The sequence below is a fragment of the Colletotrichum truncatum genome, assembly GCF_014235925.2.
Source record: "Colletotrichum truncatum strain CMES1059 chromosome Unknown Contig_0009, whole genome shotgun sequence".
Classification (NCBI taxonomy): Eukaryota; Fungi; Ascomycota; class Sordariomycetes; order Glomerellales; family Glomerellaceae; genus Colletotrichum; species Colletotrichum truncatum.
The window spans coordinates 2193993-2216459 of NW_027222406.1; the positions used below are offsets into that span (position 1 = coordinate 2193993).

Consider the following 22467-nt stretch of genomic DNA (forward strand, 5'->3'; position numbering starts at 1 on the left):
AGTTGTTGGAGAGGGAAGTGGTTGGGCACGAACCTGGGCCGTCTTCACAGCGATGCATCCTGGCAATATCCAAGACCTGTTATTATTGTAACCTTTTAACTCGTGCCTCACTTGAGGCCAAACTTTTCAGGTTGCCATCAAGAATGATACTCGAAGACCCAGTTAGGCTCGTCCCATTCGACTTCCCAAGTTTTAAAACTATTCAAATGGTGTTCAAGTTATTAGACGACAGAACCATCCCTCGTTGTTCTACAAAGACCTCTACTGCGGCCCCTGACGGACGTCCGCTTCCCTTTTCGAATGATGGAGAATTACGTGTCACGTTGACAAGTTGTCAGATTTGTTCATGGTGCTCGTTGAAACGTTGACATTTAGGTTGCGTGGGGAGCTGCAGGCACGGTCCTTAGTTCAAGAACCGAAAACTCAATACAACCTTTCGCTCACGCTCCTCGATGTCCTTCTGGCGAATGACAGTTCTGGCTAGCCCTCTTTTGGCAAATCACTGGGTCATCCCGCCCATCAATGCACAAATAGCCTCTGTCTCATCGGTCTAAGGTAGGACCCCATACTTTGTTCCTGATCTTTTCATGAAACCAGGTGATGGCATGGATTTGCCTTCCTTGTCAAATGCGAAATAGCTATCGTTTATATCGTCGCCCGACCTTTGCCAACGGGATAGATACTTTTTGACGGGTAAAGCCAAGTTGTCCCATTCTTCTTCGAGGGAGAATCCGTTTCTTTTTCTTTCACCCAAGCTGGCGTTATGGCTTTCAATTTTCGCTGCGGGTGTCTGTTTTTTGTTATTAGCGTCCTCCTGTCCCTTGCTACATTCGTTGCTGCTCATCATCGACAACCAGAAGGCGAGTTTACTCAGGATGATATCGACAGTGGGCGAGCCTTGGCAGAACTTAACAGGAGGGCGCTGGGAAATGCTCGCAGGTTTAACGCCCAGCCGGCCATGCGGAATATGACCAATGGCTGTCAGGGGCACAAGGTATTGATGAGAAAAGAGTGGTAAGCCAAGCACCATTAAAATTGTCAACGGGACAAAATCATCGTTTGTTACTCTGTACTAAAATCCTTGGTAATCAGGAGGGCTCTGTTGCCACAGGAGCGCAAATCTTTTATATCTGCAGTTCAATGTATTATGACCAAGCCGGTTCTATCGGATCGTAAGAGAGTCCCAATGGCAAAGTCCCTCTACGATGATTTCGTTGCTGTGCATTATACCAGCTTCAAGAACACTCATCTTACAGTAAGAACTTTCTTATCTGTTTACTTGTTTCTACACTTTTCGAGTTGTTGAACCAAAGGCTAAGACTTCCCATAGGCTTCCTTCTTCGCATGGCATCGATACTACTTGGCAACATTTGAGGAAAAGTTGCGCGCAGATTGCGGCTACAAAGGCGCCCTTCCGTACTGGGAATGGGGCCTAGACGTCAAAAACCCAGCCGCATCGCCTGTCTTTGACGGCTCCGACACATCCCTAGGGAGCGATGGCGCTTTCATACCCCATGATGGTCTCCGCCTCCGTCAACTATTCTCCAAGAATCTTATCGCTCTTGAGCCAGGATCGGGCGGCGGATGCGTCTTATTGGGACCCTTCTCAAATATGACGGTTCACATTGGTCCAGCCGCCCTCGCGCAGTACGGCTCCGAAGTGCCATTTAACGTCACAAATCCCCTCGAAGATCTCCCACGGTGTCTCAAGCGCGACTTGAACAAGTTTGTCGCATCGACATACTGTTCTTTCCGGAACACGACCACTCTCATCACGGATCAGACTACCATCAAAACTTTTTCATCGCTCCTCCAGGGAGACGACAGATTTTTCCCGAATACGCTTGGAGTCCACGGTGGGGGACATTTCATTATCGGCGGCGATCCTGGTGCCGACGGATCAATAGCGCCGGGTGATCCCGCATTCTGGCTTCATCAAGCGCAGGTCGACCGCGTATATTGGATCTGGCAGAATCAGGACTTTGCGAATCGGCAGGGCGTCTTTGGGACGTTTACACTGCAGGATAATCCCAAAAGTCCAAATGGAAGTGTTTATGACCAGATCGACCTGACACCGCTCAACAAGCCTGCCAGGATAAAGGACCTTATGAACACGGCTGGAGGCACCCCGTTATGTTACATGTACCAATAGATAACTGTTAATGTAGTGAGACAAAAATATTTAGATCCATGATACCCTATAAATGGGCGGGTTCATCGTGTTGAAGTAGTGCCTTTGACGAGAACCCACTTCTAATGTACCAGCCACTCACTTATGACGAAGGCAAGCGTCATACTTCTTTGCTACCCTTGAATGAATCAAAATTAATATGAACTAGTAAAAATATTTTAACGGCGCCAAGAAGCAACGCCGGAGATGTTTAAAAAAAAATCCCTTTCGACATCATCAGTTTCTGGATTGATAAGAAATGTTCTCTATCCCCATTAGGACAGGGAAATTTCTCGAGGCTAATGCACAGTATGATCGGAAAAGTCGGCAACCAATCGTCTTAGTACGAAGCATGTTTGCGCAATGATAGCCGAAATCACAAGCCAGAATTACCCGAGTACCGGAAAAAGGCAGCAAAATTTAACACCAAGTATACATTAACTGGAGCCGCAGTGAAGTAAAAACAGCTACACTAGCTCTGGAGGCTGAGCTCAAATCGTGACGGATGTTTGTAAGCTTAGACCCAATCTTTCTATCATGGTAACTACGGAGTACGGTGTACACTTTTATAAATGGGACGACAGAGCCTATCATGCACGAGATACCAACACTTGTGGCATCCATATCCATGTCCACGCTCCCGCATTAGGCGGGTCTCGAGTCCAAGCGCCGTAGTCTTGCGCAGTTTATGGCTCTTGTTCCTTGAAACATCAGGTAGTTTGCAATTAGTGCGAGGTGTGAGCTCAGAGGTACGTTAGAGGTGACGTTGATAACCGTGCTTCGCTAAAGTTTGCTCGCTTCCGCAGTTGAGATGCCGACGATATTTGCCCACTGTATTAAAAGCCTGGAGTGTGGGATGATTGAAAAGCGATGAAATTCCATGTTTTTTTCGTCTCATTCTCGTGGAGCTTTTCTGTGGTGTTGTTGTTCCATCTTCTCTTTACGGCAATCCCGTCATCACTCGCGCCACATGGTGTAGTTCGGATCGAAAATCGGCTTGAATCAATGACCAACAAAAGAAATGTGCATGAAAATCAAACCCAGATTTTACGTATAAACCAACTAGGGACGGGTAGACTGATTGCTTGAGGATCTGGGAAACTGCAAACTGATTGCTTTAGCAAGCAGTCACTTCCTAGTCGATCAACGTCAAGACTTTCCCAGTGACAGCACAAACAGACCGAGCACAAACAGCATCCCAAACCTGTTGGGGAAGGCCCCAAGTCTCTGTTCGAATATTTGTAACACCTTCCTTTGTCAAAGGGAGTTACTGCTGCGAAACAGCCGACAAACCAATCAAGTCACTCTCGCCTTTGACTTATTCCTTCTCAAGTCTATCTTTCATCTGTTGAAAACATCATCTCGACTTACCTACATCTCGACACCTACCGACACCGCTGGTTACGAATATTCGCTTTATCCCTAGTTCAATATGTTGTCAGTAGCAGCTCCTCGACTGCTGTCAATAGTATCTCCGCGTTCACGACAGCAAATACCGCTTATTTACGTCGCATTGGCCGTTTGTGGCCTCTTCTTTCTCATCCAAATAACGTTCGGCAGCACCATCTCCGGCCTATTCCATCACACCTCCCCGACATCGAATGTTGAAAGCAGCACCTCTCAACCGCTACCGAAGAAACCCAAATATAAACCGCAGCCAACATGGGTTCCACCTCTAGTCAAAGACCCGTTTCCCCTGCTTATGACTTCGAAACCACCTCCCATTCCCGCCTGGAATATGCCGAAGCGCCCGAATGTCTATCAGAAATATGATCTTCCAACTGCTCCACCACTGCTCATTGGCTTCACGCGTAGCTGGCCGTTGCTGCTGCAAACTGTCGTCGGGTATGTCACAGCAGGCTGGCCGGCGGAGCAGATATACGTGGTGGAGAACACGGGCGTGCATGATTCCAACGCAATGGGGCGGTTGTCGCTGCAAAACCCGTTATACCTTAACCACACACAACTGCATATGCTTGGTGTTAACGTTATCCGTACACCTGTGTTGCTCACTTTTGCGCAGCTGCAGAACTTCTTTGTTTCGCTGAGCAAGGATAAGAGTTGGCCATATTATTTCTGGAGCCATATGGACTCGTTTGTGTTGTCTTTGGAAGAGGGAGTCGAAGGCGTCTCAGGGCCAGTGAACACACCAGAATACCAGACCATCTACGAACTCGCCACGAGGGAATTGAACCACACGCTACGAACCGACTCCAAATGGGCAACCAGGTTCTTTGCGTACGATCACCTGGCGTTGGTGAACCCGAAAGCCTACGAAAGTGTGGGTGGCTTCGACACCTTCATACCCTACTACATGACGGACTGCGACATGCACTGGCGTCTGGGTGAGGCGGGTTGGAGCATGAACGATGCTAAGGCAGGCATCATTACAGATGTTGCAGCAGTACTTGATGACCTACGAGTACTTTACCGCGAGGGAGATATCCCTGGCGAGTTAAGTTTCACAGATCCGAATCCACCACCGGAAAAGGTCATAAGCGAGCATCCGGTAACGAAAGCCAAACGCGGCCTTGAGGAGAGTCTTGCCCGTCTTCCAAACATAAGTGACGGCGCAGGTCTGAACGATCCTAACCCATCATCCAAAACTATCGACCCGCTTCTTTCTTTCAAGAAGCTTTTGCACATCGGCCAAGAGATGTTCAACCACAAGCACGCCGATCGCGACAGAAACACGTGGCAACTTGGCCAAAGAGGTGGCGATCCCAGCGAGCCATACTACTACGATGCTATGGGGTTTCAGATAGGCGTAAACGTAATTACAGAAGCTGGAAGAGAGGTTTTCAGGCGTAAATGGGGACACCGAGGGTGTGACTTTGGTGCTGCGGGCTTGCACCCAGATGATGCTTGGAAGGTTGAAAAGGATTGGGAGTAGTATCCATGGTCCTTGTGGAATGTCGAAGGCTTAAAACGTTGATGACTTACGACTAGAAAAAGAAGAATTCTTTATCTAAAAATTTAATGTATTAAATGACACGAGTCGCATAAAACCTCATCAGCTATCGTGATGATCAGTTTGTCAGCGCCCTAGAGGACAAGATTGTAAACGGCTTGCAGAGCACGTTCTGAAAACCCTTCAATCCACTTGCACGTTGCAAAGCTTTCATGTTTGTTTTCGGCTAAGGGTATCTGGACTCATACGGGCTTTCATAAGAATATCTGAGACATCAATCCATGGGAAAGTTGCCTATGATGTTTGATGGTAGTTGTGGAGGGTAATTAGGTACGTTAATCACCTTCACATAAGCCGTTCTTCTTGTTGGGGGCAATTTTGGTGGATGAGGTAAAAGCGGGGCATAGGCAGCCATGCGTCAATGCGGCACCGATAAAGAAGCACCACAAACTCCCAACATCACACCTGAACACCTGACGTCCAAGCTCTGAAGGAAAGACGCCCACCTACCAATGCGATAACTGATTGGACCGATGAATGACTTAAGACTAGACGCTTTGCCATTAGAGATCCTTCAAAGTGTTTGCAGATCACTTTGCGAAGATGATGAGGGCGATGGCATACAAGGCCTCCTTTCATTATCTCGAACATCCAAACGCCTACGAGGTATCGCTATTCCTGACTTGTTTAAAGAAATCAGTCCTTTGCTTCCATCATTTGAATCCTCTATCGGACTTGTTCCGTATACTGCTTTCATCCCACTCCTTCGAATTTTCATCACCAATGTGGACATCGCGGCAGAGGTGAGGGACATACTTATTCCTAGTGGACCGTTTGGCAGACGCCACATGCCTGCAGACGACTTCCAAATCATATATAAACGAGCCTCCGCCCTTGGGGTCGAAATACCAGGTGCTACATATCCAGATGCATGCAAGAAGTCTGCTGAATCCGATGAGCACTCTGACGCAGCAAACGATGATGGAACGGCCGAACAATTCCTCACCGAGATGATCCTTGTCCATACGCCCAATGTCCGCACTATTGATTATCGGGTTCGCAACCGGACCACCATATTTGGGACACTCTGCTCAGCTTCGAATGGCATGAAACGAAAACCTCTTTTCCCCAAGCTGATCGATTTCCGCATGGAAAATCTCGGATCGGCGCAGCGTGTTAAGCCATTAGCCGAGTGGGCACCGAGTCTGGACTCTCTATGGTTGGAAACTGCCCAAGGGCCTGTCGCAGGGTTACAATTCAACACGGTCAGGGTCCTCTTGCTCACCAAAGCCCAGTTCAATGATGCCGAAATGAAAGAGTTGATACGAGGCTTTCCTAATGTCAAAAAGTTCTGGTTCACCTGGTCTATCAATGAGCGTATCCCTACCCCCAGTGATTACAACCAACTTCTTTGTAGTCCACAAGGGGTAGTGGACGCATTGCAGCCGCTCAAGGCACAATTGACTGAGCTGACCTTGCGATTCGACGACTGGCAAGGCTTCTTCTGCAGTCACATAAGGACCGAGGGCCCTGTTAATGTGGTCGAGTCGTTCAAAGACTTTGAAGCGCTGCAAAGGTTGGATATTGATGGTGCAACTTTGTACGACCAGACACGCAACGCAAACGAAAGCTACGATGCACACATAGCAAGGCCGTTGGATGGAATACTGCCGGGCAGCCTCAAGTCTTTGAACTTGATGGATTTACGGAGAGGGCCTGTTGATGATGACTTGTTAACATTTGCGTCTTGTGCGGGAAACTGCTGCCCTGAGTTGCAGAGGATTGACTACCAGCGGAGCTTTAGGAAGGGAGGCATGTATCGAATTCCTCCCGCGGAGTTGAGCGAGTTGAAAAATGAATTTGGAGCAAACGGCGTCATTTTTGAATCGCACAACGACACTAGTCACAAACCGGTTTCATGGAGAAAATAGAAGTCATCGTCGGTGCTTGATTCTCACAGCTTGACAAAAATAGGCCAGTTGCCCGGAGATGCTAAGTACAGCGTGTATTACTGGATTACGCTTTAGCGACTAAAAGTGACTGGACTTATCCGCCGACCTCACGAATCACAACTTTGTTTTTCTATGACAACGACATCTTCTCGACAGATGCACTTGGGTTGCCCTTCTAGTTGGTCACATTTGGCCACTTTCTAAACAAGCTTTGATTGACTGGAAAGTTTTCCGGAATAGTTTGTTAACTTTGGACTTGTTTTCGTCAGTTTCTTGTGATTCTTGGCGAATAATGCCCAGCACGAGGTGGTTGATTTTCCTCTTGGCTTCCGTCTTGGATCCTTGGCAATTACTCATCGTCTTGTAAATCACTGTTTTCACTGGATTTCTGGCCTTTCCCCCCCTTCGCCAATATTTCCGCGGAGCCGATATCCATTCCAGTCCAACCAATTTTCGAGTCAGCTGCCAGTAGTCAGCAAAACTAGCGACAACAAAGACAGGTCGAGTCTACGACCGTAACTCCTACGGCACACGTTCAATGGCCATCAATTTTGTTTCATAATCTCCTACATCACCTCGACGCTTCTCGAACAAGCCACAAAGGCCATTGTCAGAAGAGTTTGCCAAAGATGGGTTGGATCGTCCGTGTGGAGTTCCATTCGGCTGGAAGCCCCTAGGCCGAAAGAGGCTTTGCAGATCGGCGCGTTCCAATAGATAGCTTACACACTAGCAACCCAAATGCCGCCTTCGAGGGAGCTTTAAGCTTAAACCTTATGGGCAGGTGGGAAGGATTTCGAAGGGTTGCGTGCGAGTTGCGTGCCCGGCGCAGCAGTTTGAATCCAGCAGCTCGTCGTCACCTCTCTCCTCCTCGTTGCACCTTTTTGACCAACAGGAGTTTTTGCCGAGAGTATAATCATGAAGGCCGTCTTCTTGGCTACTTAAAAGGGTGGCTTGCTCGGCAGTCCCCTACCTGCTCGTACAGGAAGGTCCTAGGATAAAATATTGGTGACAATGAACCCGTGACTCCTTAAAGTCGTTGCGTCCTGTTAAGCGACGCTTCAGCTGGCCACCTGTCAAGCTCTCCCAGCTGCCCGAGCTTCCCGAGCTGTCGACTAACTCCTCTCGCCATCTGCTCGGTGGTGGAGTTCCCCTCTCTCGGCAGTGGCTGGCCATACCCCGGTCGTTCGGCATTGGCTCCCCAAAGAAGCTGAATTGCAACACTCACAAAGGTCAGTCACACACATGTCGGCTTGCCTTTAGCCCATGGCTCCCGCTGTAAATCAAGCTGCTCGGTGCAACTTTGCGCTTGGAGAATATGAACTGATCTTGCCAAGGACCGCGCGGGGTTTCTCCTGCAAGCCCAGCCCTGCAGCTCTTATCAATCAACGAGACGGTGCAGCCACGAATCACACCTACCATATTCTGCAAAGAGTGGTGCTAGTACAATTTATTGATGCTATCTTGGCCAGTCCTGGTGTAGAAGCTCGCGGAATTGGATGTGCCATCCGATATCCATAAAAAGAGCGGATGGTCGACTGAGGTCAGCTTTTTTGGTTGTCCAGTGTTCCCGTGTCCAGCCTCAGTACAGAACCAAGCCCCGAAGATGAAGCTCCTCGCTGGTCTCGTTAGCGTGCTGCCTTTGGCATCCGCGGCAGCCGTCACTCCTCTCGAAAAGAAAATCACATACGAGGGCTTCAAGGCTTTCCGGATCGCAACGCACGATGACGCGGCCTCTATCAAGGCACGGATTGCCAACATCGCTGCCATTCCTTTCAACCTGGACAACAGCGAGCACTTGGACGTAGCTATCCCTGCTGAAGACGTCCCGAAGTTCGAGAAGCTAGGCCTTGAGACCACCGTCTTACATGAGGATCTTGGTTACGACATCGCCCAGGAGGGTGATTTCACCCCCTACGAGAGTAAGTCTTGGATCACAATCGACCCTCACTTATAGCTTAACAAAGCTGACCTGATTAGGAAATGCCGAGGCCACTTTGCAGGCTCTGCCTAACCCCTCGTGGTTCAACTCCTACCACACCTTTGCAGATCATCAGCAATTCATCCGTGATCTGCAGGCTGAATTCTCCTCCAACTCGGAGCTGATCAACGCTGGTACCTCTTACGGCGGACGCTCTATCTTGGGAATCCACCTCTGGGGTAGCGGCGGCAAAGGCTCCAAGCCTGCCATCTACTGGCACGGTACCGTCCACGCCCGCGAGTGGATCACCACCATGGTATGATAGGAAATGAGCTTAAAGAGTCCATGAACATTTTTGGTTGACAGTGAATAGGTTGTGGAATATCTGGTTTACCAGATTATCGACGGTTACCAGAAGAACGATGCAACCGTGAGGGCGATTCTGGACAAATATGACATCTATGTGCTGCCAATCGTCAATCCCGATGTTCGTGAAGAATTCAACTACTCTCTACTTCATAGCTGACGTATTTAGGGTTTCGCCTACTCTCAAACCAATGACCGCTTGTGGCGAAAGAACCGTCAGCCCAGATCAGGCAGCACCTGCATCGGCACTGACATCAACCGGTAAGGACAACACGTCTTGAAGAATCAAATGACGGACCAAGATACTGGACTAACTCCTCATAGAAACTGGCCATTCAACTGGCAACTCCCGGGTGGTGCCTCCACCAGCCCCTGCTCCGAGACGTACAAGGGCCAGGCTGCCGGTGATACCCCCGAGATGGTTGCCCTGAAGCGTTTCACCGACAGCCTCGCCGCAGGCCGCGGGATTAAGCTCTTCATCGATTGGCACAGCTACGGCCAGTACATCCTGCTCCCCTACGGCTACGACTGCTCTGCCCGCGCCTCCAACCATGCCCGCCAGATGACCCTGGCCGGCAACACCGCCTCCACCATCGCTCAAGCTTACGGCACCCGTTTCACTTACGGCCCTAGCTGTTCGACGCTGTACGCGACCACTGGCAGTGCTCCTGACTATCTCACCGGCGCTGCTGGCGCTGAGGTCGCGTGGACGATTGAACTGAGGCCTTCGGGTTCTGCTGGAGGTGGTTTTGTTTTGCCCGCTGCGCAAATCCTCCCTAGTGCCATCGAACAGTGGAACGGCATCAAGTACCTGCTTGCCAACGTTTAGATGGAAAGAATAGGTCGTTGCTAGCATACTTAGCTGGCACATTGCACTACCTTAGTGTGAAGCATTAGAAATCTAAGTTAAACAGATTTGATATCATTCCTTTCATATGCCGTGACTTATCGGCTTGAATCAATGTCCATCTAAAATTGTGTCCTGCTGCTGTTAGAAAGGCGGCGTATACGTCTTGACTGTAAACCTTTTGCTACGAAGTGGTGCCTGGCTAACCATCACAAAACAAAATAGACAGTGCCATCCTTCTGAATAAAGGTCGAGTTCCCTCAACTTAAGATTTCTGAAGTGCTTCTCTAATTTAAATTCTTTGGTGCAATGATGTCGATGACCTTTCTTGGCATCCTTTTCGCACGAACACAAGTTGGCTGCATGCCTTTGTTATTGGTAAGATTGTGATATGCGAAACATTTCACTGATAAGACCTGCAGTGAGTGAGTTGATTAGGCTATCGAGTGACTCTGTCGGTATGGAATTACTCTTAACCATGACGATTATGTCAAGGACTTAGCAATGATATCAATGGCTGCAGCGTGGAGGCTGAAAGATCAATGCTGCTTAAAAATTCACGTATGCGCTTCGTGGAATTATTGCTAACTCTACAACCTTTAGCCCGATCCTAACTATACCGTTTGCATCTAAACATGGTATCCATGTGGTGGGTAATGATTGACCTGATATCGTGTCTGTATCAGCCGCTGGAACTCGGCAGGCGTTTAGCTAAAAGCCCGTTGTGTCGCGAACCGCTCTACACATGGAACTGATGAGAAAACGACTTACATGAGATACATGTTTTGGTTCATTGTCTATGGTTACGAGTTTGTTTGTGCAGATAATGAAAGCAATCGACAAATCTGTTGGAAACGCTACTCACGTATTGCCCACCCTCGAACCGCTCAGTCAGCCCGCTAAGTATTATCACCACACAAACATAAAACTCAATCATTCTTGCAAAACCAGCAATCTTGTCATAAGGCTTACAATGCTGTCAAGAAGTCCACATGCATTCACAGCTCTAACTACCCTAGTTGGGAGCCCGAGATCAGGTTTGGTGTAAGCTCGGTCTTGACTTTCAGCTCATCGCTCACCAGTGACACAAGCGGGAGCAATGCGAATGCCCCTGCCAGCTGGGTGAGCAAGAGATCTGCCAAGTTGACAGGTACTTACACTAACCGAGAAGGTCGGTAGTGGTGAAAATTGGTTGAAACCCGGAAGCGTGGATATTGATCCTGTAAGCTTACGCTCATCAGCTCCAGGCACTGGATTGGATAAAACGCAGTAAGCAGCCATATTAGGCCAAAGATGGTATATCGTATCACGAGTAGCAGCCCTCTGATTGGTGTTTACTGGCCTCAAGCCGGGGTTGTTGTCCATGGGGTGCCGGCCCTCATCATCGCCTCTTGAATGCCCATCATACATAAGGCATCCCCAATGCTTCCCGTCAAAATGTGATCTCTCTGAAGCACCCAAAATAAACCGTAACTTTAAATCTTTCTTAAAATCACAAGTCCAAGATAGACATCATATAGACGTCAGAGCCTTGACAGCGACAGCGCAACATGACTACTCGCATCCCTACAATTTACAAGGCCGTCTTCCTTTACTTTGACCCGCCACGCGCGCTTTGGGGTGCATTCATGTACTACTTCACGCGCGACTACGCTCTTCAAACGTTCTTTCTCGAAGGCTTCCAGGGCAGCCGTGATGCGGCTCATGACCTACTCTTATACCATTCAGGCGGCGCGGTGCTTGGGTCTGCCATTTTGAATGGCTTGCTGCTTCGATATACGCAGGACATTGGCGTCTGGAAGTTCGTGCAGGCAGCGATCGTGGCGATTGATATCTCTCTCCTTGCTGGCATAGTGGAGGTGTTTGGCAAACAGGGTCGGCTGTCCCCGGCCACATGGCAGGCAGGTGATTGGCTTGGAGTCTCTATCACCACCGTGGTTACAGTTGTAAGGTTGGCGTTCATCGCAGGAGTTGGACTAAAGGAGAAGACTAAGAGGACTTGAGTCGTAGCATGATGGGGATTGCAAACAACGTTTGCGACAACGCAGATGACCTTCAGAGCCAGTGAATCATAGGCAAACAAGAAATGTGTACGGTGGCTGTAGATAGGGCACACATGAGCCAAAATGCGAAAGCACCTGATAAGGGCAGAGGGAAGAAAGCTGCAGATTGGCAAGAATGGGCCGGACGACGAAGGGCCATATGTATATGCATGCGCATTTGGAGCCTAAAACCACGAACTGAAATGTCTTTTGGTAAACAAACTACAAACATATGCCGTCCGTCCACCCGTTCTATTGGAAACATCACAACTTGCTGAGCATGTGGCCCTCCTTCTCGCCTTTCTCGCTTGGAAAAGTTGGGGGGTTGGTGTCCACGGGCCCCTGAAGCCACCGGATGAGCCGCTGCGTCGCCTTTCTTGGATTCATTCCATCGGCTAGTATTGGATTAGTGATTTAGATGTTGGTGATTCCCTGAAAAGCATAGCTGAAACAGCAAAACCACTTACCATATCCAATGAATGGAATTGCACTGCGATACCCCATCATGTCAACAATCTTCTTCGGAATCTCCCCAGAAAGGGCCCTTCTTGGATCAATGCCGATCATCAAATTCTCGAGCGGCCGGATATACGGCTGGCAATACTGAATCGTTGCCGCGTACCTCGGCTTTTGGGACCTGTTCGCGCCACCGGAGTGCCACGTCGTGCCCAAGAAATAGATGATGCTTCCCCTAGGACAAGTCGCCGGAATAGCCTCGTGTTCCTCTCCAATCCTATCGGTGCCCCATAGGTGAGAACCGGGAATGATACGGGTGGCGCCGTTAGTCTCTGTGTAATCGTCCAAGACAACCATTATTGCCGCCGTGACGGGAGGTCTCGGGCGCGGCATGTGTGTAAGGGCGTCGTCGTGATGGAGAACCTGGGCCTTCTCTCCCGGGTTGATAACGATGCTCTCCATGATGTACAAAAGATAATCCTCTTCCAGGAAGTAATCGTTGAGCGCAAGCACCTGTGGCAGCAGCACGAATTTATCGAATGCACGGGTCTTGCCTAGCAGCGACAGGATACGGTTGGTCTTGAAACCATCAAAGGCGTGCATCCCAGCTTTGGGCGCTTTGCCATGAAGCCTATCAATTTCGGCGATGGCTTCTTTGGCTTCCGCGTCACTGAAGGCGTTCGGAATAATCACATAGCCGTTTTCGAGCACACTCTCCACATACGCTCTGACCGTTGGGTCCTCGGGAAGCGGTCTGTGCCTTCGAGTGTAGTAGTCCACAGGGACGGGGTCGGCAGCCTGCGGGTCATTTTCTGTTGGAGGGGCCATGTTGAGTCGTTTTGGATATACCTTGGAGAGGATTCCGTCAAGAAAGAGTGCAACAGTGGGAAGAGGAAAGTCCATGTTGAAGGAACGTTTGTTCTAAATGTTGTGTCCCGAAAGTGAGTCCAAGAAAGGCTATTTAGTAACAAAAGGCTAACGAGGCGTTTAAATGCGCCAATCAGATCATGAATGTCAAGAATTTTCCCGAATGGTATAAAATGCCATTCTGGGGTGCCCGTAAGCTGATGTCAGATCGTGCCGTCATTTTTTCGGTCTTGTAAGCTGGATAGCGTATGGTTTCAAAGTAATGGATAATTGGCAGAGATGACAGTGATTCTGCTGCAAACCCCTTCACTCGCAAACTTGGTCATTTTTGGCCTATCGGTCCTCGTTTGGCCGCCCTTATATGAACCGTGCCTCTGATATCAGAGTGAGTGGGAAATAGCATTTTATGGGTGGGGAATTTGTTTGTTGCCGACTTTCTTCATGATGCTTCAAGCTCGTATGATGACTGCTATACTGGAATCACGATTGCCTAATCAAGAGGAAGCTCGACCTTCAAGCCTCACATGTACACTATTACATTTGAACATCGCGAGTAGCCTGCTGGAAAAGTAAAGTGAAATTCATCTGCCAGCAGAATAATCATTCGATGTATGTGACATTTCCCACAATAGACAACGAAGAAAAATCGACAGCAGATCTGCTATTTCTACTAATTTCGATGGACTATGCGGCTGCTATCCAGCAAAACCTTACACCTTGGCTTAAACAAGAGCAAAAACTTGACAACAATGGAAAAACGGAAATGATATAAACTAGGTCAACAATGACCAGAGACTACAGCAGTAACCAACTTTTGAACAGTGAAATCCAATGACACCAGCAGAACTTACGATTTTCAGAACAAGGTTTGTTAACCCAATTAACCTTTTTGAAAGCTGCGCTGCTATGCATAATCAATCGCTATATAAAGTATCTATCGCCAATCACGTTATTAACTTGACCCCTTGTAGTGTCTTACCCACTATCCCTGTTAATCGGAGTGCCTGCTCACTTGAAAACTGCTTCAGCCTTCTCCAAAATCTCCATCATCGGCTCTTTGAGTCTTGCCTCTACCTGTTGCACAGACTTCTCTTTCGCTGCCACTGCTAGTAGATAGTCGCTTCGCGCAGTTGTGCTTATATGTTTGAGCTTGTTGTAGAGCAATCTCTGGTATTCGTATAACGCTTGGGATAAGGAATTGTCAATCTGTTCAATGGTTTCCGAGAACATGGAATGCTTGTTGTCACGAACATGGCCAGTGAGTGCCTTTTGCATATTCTTGACGGTACCCCTTCCTGTCACACAGCAAAACGTCACTCGTTGTTATCTTTTAATCAGGAGAGGAACTTTACCTGTTATTTCCATGCATTCTTCGTACACGGGCACCATTTTCTCCGTAACGGCGGGCGTAAGTGTACGGTTGGCATCTTTTTGGGCTGCGTTCATCTTCTGCCGGCCTTGAATCGCATGGCGATGCAGGTCTGCCTTGTGAGTCTCTAGCTGCTCCCAAAGCCTTTTGACAGCCGAATCTACCTCTACTAATAAATCATCATGGCCAAGTCGTCCGATGATGCCTCGGTGAAAAGAGTCTAATATGTTGCTTGAGTTGACTGCGAAGGTTTTCAAAATTGTTGGTAGCTCGGTCTGAAAAACATCTTCCCATTCATTGGCTATGTTCATTTTGAACGGGCTTGACAAATCCTCGTTAAAGTCGTGGGTGTGGTAAACACCATTGCGGCTAAAGATAGCGCGAAGGGTCTGACAAGGCAAGCTTTTCTTCCTTGGAGGTGCGGTCCAAGCCTGGGAAATTGGCCCAGCTTGCGAAATGGCAAGGCCTTTGCATCTTTCCATGGCCGCGAAAAGCCTTGTCTGCAATTGTTCCTGTGCCGCCTGTTCGAAATGAAAGAATGCGTCCATGAGGTTCTACCGAGAATTAGTCAATGGTAAGTTGTGTTTTAAATGGAGATCTCAGCCATAGGAATACCTTCTCCAAGTCCCCAAGTAGTGAGCCCAGTGACACTGCGTCAATTGTGTTTGTGACGGCTGATGCATCCTGTGTCCATAGTGCAATCGAGTTCAGTATCTGGCAGACGCAGCCCAACACCTCGCGACTCTTGGTTATGCGAAGCTCGATTGTTAAACCCTGAGCATGTTTGCGCAGCTTGGGAATTTCCGTGTCTTCGGTGTCAGTAAAACCAGCAGTTGATGTACTGTTTTCATCGATCAGTTTTTCCATGATCTGATATGCATGGCTACTGACACAAAACACCTTCAGTTCATTGGCAATTTTCTCATGACGTAGTTTCTGATCTTGTCCCAAGATCATCTTCGGACCCTGCTGGCGGGCGGCCTGTTGATCAGCCCTATATTTTGTTAGTTGACTTAGAATGAGCAATGAAAGTTGTATCTCACTCTTTCACAACACGCATAAGATATTGTCTTAAAGCAACCTTGGAAACTTCATTGCGCTTCTGTATACACTTGATGTGGACCTTTACAGACAGCTGCCCCTCTTTTGTTCTTGTGTCGTCAAGTTCTTCGGACTTTAGTCGAATCTGCTCCTGGATGGCTGGGGCTTCCAGCGTGTCAGGGCCGCCGCTGCACAGGGTTTGCATACTTTCATATAATGAATGCTCGACCCTGTGCCATTGAGGTCGCAAGTCTTCGTTGGAAGCATAGCTGCCATCGCGAACACCGTCAAGCCTCTTTCGAAGTTTTTTGATGTCATTTTCAAGCTGCTTCGCTCGTGACGTGCAATTCTTCATCTCGTCCCATGTTCTTGGAGTAAATTGATCAACTTTCGACCTAAGTCCCTTCATGGCTTCGCCAATCTTGATATCGTCGGTTTTGGAGCAGACAAAGGTAACGGCCGAAAACGATCCGTCTAGTTTGAGCTGACGTTTGAACGCATCACCCATCAGGTCTTTGGCAGTTTTGTTGTCGACAGCTCTATGGATCGGGGCAACTATCCAGATGCCAGCGCAAGACTTGATGTACTCGTTTGCTACTGCCGTTCTTGCTGCATCCCAATCCTGATGTCCTGGCTGTGAAACGAGTTAGACATGCGAGAAGTAATCGTAACTTTATGGACTTACCAGGTCAACGATGGTGACACCATTAGACAAAGCGTCTGCCTTGGTGTAAATCTTGACTGATTTAACTAATGGCCAATACGCAGCGTCGCCGTCGTCCGAGGAGCTTGGGTCGACAAACGGTTCGATCATGGAACAAAGATCTCCTCCGATTTCAGCTTTGAAAGATCTTGAATTTCCAAGAAGATCTTGCACTTTCCCATGATTCATCAGTTCGTCAAGGCTGCTTTGGGCAAGCTGTTCATAATCCATATCCGCGTATACTGCTCTAACCTTGGCTATAGCCTTGGCAACATCAGTTTCGGGCTCGACATCATCCTCATCGAAGCTTTCATCATTTTCAGCAATCGCTGCAAGAGACATCTCGATTTCTTTCCTCCATTCTTCACATGAGATAAACTGAACGACCGCTCGATATTCGTTTAGCTCATCGTTATCGTGGTTGTATGACAGCTCAATAACGCAGGCTGTGCAGGCTCTCATGCAACTGGTCGGAAGCAAGCTGAATCATGTTAGCAAGGATTAATCAGCCACCAAAGGTGATTCATCTTACCTTCCCTCGCCCAATAGGGCGTTGATAACTGAACTTTTGCCGTCACCTGTGTTACCAATAACGCCAATGATCGTCTGGTTGGTGCGGCTTGCGCGCTGCCGGGTATCTGTGATGAGCTCCTGCCAATGTTTTGAAGCGTCTTTGACTTCTTGACGAAGTCCGGGAGAAGACGCCATCTTCATGCAAATCGGCTCGAGGTAATCTAGGATCGGCAAGGCTCTGACGACGTGCTCCTCCCATACCTTAGGATTCTGCTCTCCCTTCAGCTTCTAAGGAATGGTGAAGATCATATGAGGAGTGACTGTGGCAGATGTCTTCATCTTCTTGTTACTGTAGCTGTAGTAATTATCGCCGCTAAACTCACGCTTGACAGACGGGAAGCGGCCCCAAGCGTTTATGGTAGCAAATAGATGCGAGAGCTGGTGGCTTGTAAAGATGTGTGGATAATGTGTAAGTGATGGTTGAAATTGCAAGCTGCAGATGAATAATGTTTGGCAGTGAGTTTGTGAGATAAGGTAGTTATGTGAAGGAAGAGATGATGAGTGGTGAAAGGTAAAGGACGTGGTAAGATATTGAGCAAGATAAAGCTGGAGCGGGTATGAGAAGGAGACAGGAGCTACCCACTTATTATTTGTGGCCAACAGAAAGTGCGAGTGGGCAGAGAAACGATTGTTCAGATCAGATCTCACCACTTGGATAAGAAGATTGAAAAACTTTGAGTCACTGAGCTCAGATATTAGTGCACCTGATATAGAGGATACAGAGGGCTGGGCAGCAAGACTTAAGAGGAGGTGGAGTTTCAAATTGCCAAAAACCGAAGAAAGTTTTGCGATGAGAGTGAGAGCGACTGTATGGAGAGATGAAAGTTGAAAGTAATGATTATGACAGGGAGAGGGCTTGGATAAATGAGTAAGAGAAAAAAGCTCTTGTAAGTAGATCGAGTCACATGAAGTGAATGAGAAGAGATCGCAGTTTATGTCTGACTTGTTATCAGTCTTACTCCAAGAAAAGTAATTGACGATGAAAGAGTAACTCGAGGTGGAGTAAAGAGCAAAGAAGCTGTAGATAATCTGAAGAATGGAGTTGTAAAAGTTTGGTATGCTAATAGGCAGCTGATTTGGTTGCGTTTGAGGTAAATTGTTTTCTCAAGATGGTGCTTTTTGTTGTAAAAGGATATTCTGGCCTCGGTCTACGAGGAGAAACTGTTTCGATAAAAACGTTCTTTCACTTATTGTTTCGAACTATTTCCTTGGACCTTCCCGGACAGCTCACTCTCAACAACTGGAGGCAGGACCGAACTACGCAGACTCCCAAACTAAACAAATGGAAAGTCCAGTCCTCCTCGCTCACCGAGAACTAGGAACTCGACAGTTACGTCGGTGAGGCCGACCTTTACCACGTCTTCACCGATTCACCGAGATCTGCCAAGAGTTTAACACCGCTGAAACATGCCAAATCTTATCAGATCAAACCCCCCCATCTATCCCACTTTAACCCCGCGGTCCGCCGTCGCACCCGCCCGCGTCATTCCCTCCCTTGCCCCCCTCCCACGTCACAAAGCCGACAATATCCCTCAGACCACCTCAACTCACCTACTTTGCGATAACTCACCTGCTGTGCCGCATCTACAGTGCCTCTCAGCATTCGGTCCGAACCACAAACTTAATTTTGGCTTCAACGAGAACAACAAGACCATGGCAAGCGCAGGCGAGCTTTACACCAACGGTCGCATCTTCCTTCACAATGCTTCGGCTACTTTAGAGACCCAGCCCTCCTTCGCGGAGGCTATGCTGGTCGCCGATGGCGTGATTAAAGATATTGGCACCACGGCAGACCTGACAGCCAAGCATACCGCCTCCAACCTCAAAACACAAGATCTCGCCGGAAGAACGGTGCTCCCCGGCTTTATTGATGGTCATATGCACCTTCTTCTCCTCGGCCAAGGCCTGCGGAAGCTCAGTCTCGAGGATTGCAACTCTCTCGATGACATTCGCGCCGCTATCAAGGCTTTCGCCGCGGCCAACCCCGACGTCCCCCGCATCATGTGCAAGCTGTGGACGCAGCATGTTACCCCGGGCGGCGTGGACAGGCATATGCTAGATGACCTTGATCCAAGACCTATCTTTATCGACACCAAGGACTTGCATTCCACGTGGTGCAATACAGCTGCAATCAAGGAGCTTGGGATCGAAGACATGAAGGATCCTGCAGGTGGCAAGATCCATCGTGACGCAGATGGGAAGGCGACCGGGTTATTGAGCGAGGCAGCCGTGCTCACTCTCGTCTGGCCTCACCTTGCACAAGTTGCCCCCAAGAGGGACCGGATGGAGGCAATCAAGGCAGCGGTGGAGTCATACAATGCGTCCGGGTACACGGGGCTCATCGAGATGGCAATGGACGAGCCGGCATGGGATGCCGTGTGTTCTCTTCGAGCAGAAGAACCGGATCTGCCAATGAGAATTCACGCCTACTGGCTCATCAAGCCCTCCGAAACCGAAGAAGAGAGGTTCAAGCAGGTGGATAGGGCGATTGAGCTGCACACGGAGCTCAATAAGACAACATCCCCTGACCTGCGTATTGTGGGTATCAAAGTCATCACAGATGGTATCATTGACGCCTGCACGGCTTATCTGTCCGAGCCGTATGCTACAGTCGGCTCGCCTCCTCCCTTTTGGAGTGCAGAGCAATTAGGTCCCGTCGTGAAGAGGGCCGACTCAGCAGGGCTGCAGATTGCGCTGCACGCCATCGGCGACGCAGCAATCAAGATGGCAGTGAACGCGCTTGCGACGCACGCGACGCCGGGCCGCCGCCACCGTATCGAACACATTGAGATGGCATCTCCTGAAGACGCGCGACACCTCGGCGAACTAGGACTGACAGCCTCGGTGCAGCCCGTCCATGCGGACCCCGCGATCCTCAAGGCATGGCCTCGACTCATCGGCTCGCACCGCTGTGAGCGCGCCTTTGCATATCGCGAATTCGCAGACCACGGCGCGCTGCTCGCACTCGGGAGCGATGGTCCAACGGCGCCTTGGGCGCCCCTGCAAAACGCATATGTAGCGACGACGAGACGATCTGCAAGAGACCCGGGCTACGACGTGGTTGTGAATGAGCATTTCAAATTGGGTGTCTGTGAGGCCATCACCGCTGGGGCGTTCGGAACGGCTAAGAGCGTCTTTGCGGAAGATCGGATTGGGAGCTTGCAGGTTGGTAAGGTGGCTGATTTTGTGGTTGCGGATATGGACTGGACGCCTCAGGGTCTGCTGAAGGGCGAGATCAAGGCCACCTGGTTCGCGGGACGGAGGGTTTGGGCTTCTCCCGACTTTGCATAGGTAAAATCATTCAGATGATTGTATACAAATTATTCTGTCGGCTCCCACATGTGTTCGGCTATTCGTAGACGAGATGTGATGTTTATGTGACGCGCCGTAGTTGGTTTGGTTTCATCCCATCTCTTGAATGTTTCCGAGTCGGCGGCACCATGGCGTGGTGCTGTCCGCCCTATCACAACTATGTGAGTCTGAGCTCCCTCGACACTTTGACCTCTTTGGGACAACTTTGCGGAGGGATTATTCGTAGATGCACCCAACTCGGGGTAAGTTCGCGCTTGTGGCAGTGTCAAGGGGTCAGGGCTCGGGCCAGTGCCAAACTGTCAGGTCTCATGGTTTTAGCAGGTTGGGGGTGAATGTGGCGTGCCAAATCCCAAAACCAAACAGCGTAAGACCCTGGAGTTTCTTGATAGTGGAGCTTGCGATATCAGAGGTTGTAATAGAGTGTACTGCCATTCGCTTCGCATTCGCACCACTGCCACATGGGATAACAACCACAGATGCCGCGGCTATATATCATGGATGTTGTTGCAGGTTTTGGACGTCTCATACAAGAAGGCTGCCATGACCGCTGGAAAATAAGGCCAAGATCTCGCTCTAGACCCTCTGATCCAGTATTTTCATCTCGAATCCAAAGTAATTCCACACACGGACGCCTGTATCCCTCGTTAGCAAAGCCAAGATGCATCACTACCTCAGAAGCCTGTCGGTACTTGCCTGCCTTGTCCCTTGGGCGCTCGCCCAGCAGCCATGCGCACCAGTGCAGATCATCGTGGCACGCGGTAGTCTTGAGGCGCAGGGTGCTGGTCTGCTTGGCAACATTGCCAACAAGTCTTCGATGCAGATTCCGGGTTCTATTGTTACGCCGCTGGTGTACCCAGCCCAACTCGATCCTTACCCTCCGTCCGTATCAGCCGGCGTAACGAATATGACGAATCTCCTCCTTCAGCAAGTCCAGGCATGTCCTTCCACAAAATTTGTGTTGATGGGATACTCCCAGGTATGTCGTTCCAATATGTCGTTAAAACGGAGACACTGACAGGTTGAAGGGAGCTCAAGTGTCACTTGATACTCTGTGTGGAACAGCTGACGGACCCAATTTCAACGCAACGCAAGCTCAGGCTCCCATGGTCGGCAACAAGAGTAAGACTCGTCTCTCTGATACACCTGAGTATGTAGCTGACATGCCCCATTAGTTGCTGCCATTGTCCTGTTTGGCGACCCAACCAGTATCGCCAACCAGACCTTCCAAAAGGGAACTGCAAAGAAGAATGGAGTACGTTTCCATTCATGGCCCTGTCTGTCAACATTGCTGACATTTCCCAGATCTTCCCCCGCCAGGACTTTTCCGCATGCAGCGGCTTGACTTCTAAGATTGCTTCCTTCTGCGATGAGACGGATCTTTTCTGTGCCTCGGGCCAGAACTTGACTGTTCATCTCGGTTACTTCCAGAACCAGCAGTACATTGACCAAGCGTCGACATTTATCGTTCAGAATACCAAATAGTTGATGATTGGTGTAGAAATGAGCACGAAGAGTACATTCTGACCGAGAGCTGGAACCTCGGCTAGAGGATGGCTGTCTGGAGCTGACATAATTCTTGTTTATTGGCGATCATAGGAGGTAACGTTGGTTTTTTGCTGGAGCATTCGATCTAGATGATCGACGCCTGGAGTTTCTGGGTAAAGAGCACTTATGTAGCGTTGGTTTTCAAGGTCTAGGATAACAAAAAGAGGTCATTGAGCCGGTTGAATGATTAAAAGATGTCATTTCAAGACGCGGGGTCAGAAAATTGCTGTTCATTGTTTCGTCACTATTCACCCTGATGGTCAAGTCCATGATTATGTAAGGACACTTGCTGGGCAAGGTAGGCCCGTGCGCTAGTCTCTGACCGAAACCACACCGAGCAACTCCTTGACTTTGAACTTTCTGTCTGTTGTTTTGTTTCTAGACTAACTTAATTG

General features: G+C 49.1%; 9 protein-coding genes across 9 annotated transcripts; 7 read left to right on the top strand and 2 right to left on the bottom strand.

Moving 5' to 3' along the window:
* Positions 1-763: 763 nt before the first annotated feature.
* On the top strand, positions 764-2152 carry CTRU02_213127 (uncharacterized protein; the record flags this gene model as incomplete). Its single annotated transcript, XM_036721690.2, has 3 exons — positions 764-1014; positions 1093-1255; positions 1331-2152. 3 exons carry the CDS (start codon positions 764-766, stop codon positions 2150-2152), a joined length of 1236 nt encoding a protein of 411 aa, XP_036586859.2.
* A 1450-nt stretch (positions 2153-3602) lies between these two features.
* CTRU02_213128 (uncharacterized protein) lies at positions 3603-5063 on the top strand (the record flags this gene model as incomplete). The annotated part of the gene is made up of 1 exon (XM_036721691.1): positions 3603-5063. The coding sequence occupies one exon, from the start codon at positions 3603-3605 to the stop codon at positions 5061-5063; it is 1461 nt and encodes a 486-aa protein (XP_036586860.1).
* Positions 5064-5929: 866 nt separating this feature from the next.
* On the top strand, positions 5930-7012 carry CTRU02_213129 (F-box domain protein; the record flags this gene model as incomplete). The annotated part of the gene is made up of 1 exon (XM_036721692.1): positions 5930-7012. One exon carries the CDS (start codon positions 5930-5932, stop codon positions 7010-7012), a length of 1083 nt encoding a protein of 360 aa, XP_036586861.1.
* Positions 7013-8636: 1624 nt separating this feature from the next.
* On the top strand, positions 8637-10146 carry CTRU02_213130 (zinc carboxypeptidase a; the record flags this gene model as incomplete). Its single annotated transcript, XM_036721693.1, has 5 exons — positions 8637-8952; positions 9011-9267; positions 9325-9438; positions 9487-9578; positions 9642-10146. The coding sequence occupies 5 exons, from the start codon at positions 8637-8639 to the stop codon at positions 10144-10146; spliced, it is 1284 nt and encodes a 427-aa protein (XP_036586862.1).
* A 1568-nt stretch (positions 10147-11714) lies between these two features.
* CTRU02_213131 (uncharacterized protein) lies at positions 11715-12167 on the top strand (the record flags this gene model as incomplete). Its single annotated transcript, XM_036721694.1, has 1 exon — positions 11715-12167. One exon carries the CDS (start codon positions 11715-11717, stop codon positions 12165-12167), a length of 453 nt encoding a protein of 150 aa, XP_036586863.1.
* A 303-nt stretch (positions 12168-12470) lies between these two features.
* On the bottom strand, positions 12471-13490 carry CTRU02_213132 (phytanoyl- dioxygenase family protein; the record flags this gene model as incomplete). The annotated part of the gene is made up of 2 exons (XM_036721695.1): positions 12471-12601; positions 12674-13490. The coding sequence occupies 2 exons, from the start codon at positions 13488-13490 to the stop codon at positions 12471-12473; spliced, it is 948 nt and encodes a 315-aa protein (XP_036586864.1).
* A 1047-nt stretch (positions 13491-14537) lies between these two features.
* CTRU02_213133 (uncharacterized protein) lies at positions 14538-17356 on the bottom strand (the record flags this gene model as incomplete). The annotated part of the gene is made up of 6 exons (XM_036721696.2): positions 14538-14824; positions 14882-15452; positions 15514-15892; positions 15942-16573; positions 16625-17123; positions 17175-17356. The coding sequence occupies 6 exons, from the start codon at positions 17354-17356 to the stop codon at positions 14538-14540; spliced, it is 2550 nt and encodes an 849-aa protein (XP_036586865.2).
* A 1266-nt stretch (positions 17357-18622) lies between these two features.
* CTRU02_213134 (amidohydrolase family protein) lies at positions 18623-20506 on the top strand (the record flags this gene model as incomplete). Its single annotated transcript, XM_036721697.1, has 1 exon — positions 18623-20506. The coding sequence occupies one exon, from the start codon at positions 18623-18625 to the stop codon at positions 20504-20506; it is 1884 nt and encodes a 627-aa protein (XP_036586866.1).
* A 679-nt stretch (positions 20507-21185) lies between these two features.
* CTRU02_213135 (acetylxylan esterase) lies at positions 21186-22009 on the top strand (the record flags this gene model as incomplete). Its single annotated transcript, XM_036721698.1, has 4 exons — positions 21186-21503; positions 21553-21646; positions 21700-21779; positions 21830-22009. The coding sequence occupies 4 exons, from the start codon at positions 21186-21188 to the stop codon at positions 22007-22009; spliced, it is 672 nt and encodes a 223-aa protein (XP_036586867.1).
* Positions 22010-22467: the final 458 nt, after the last annotated feature.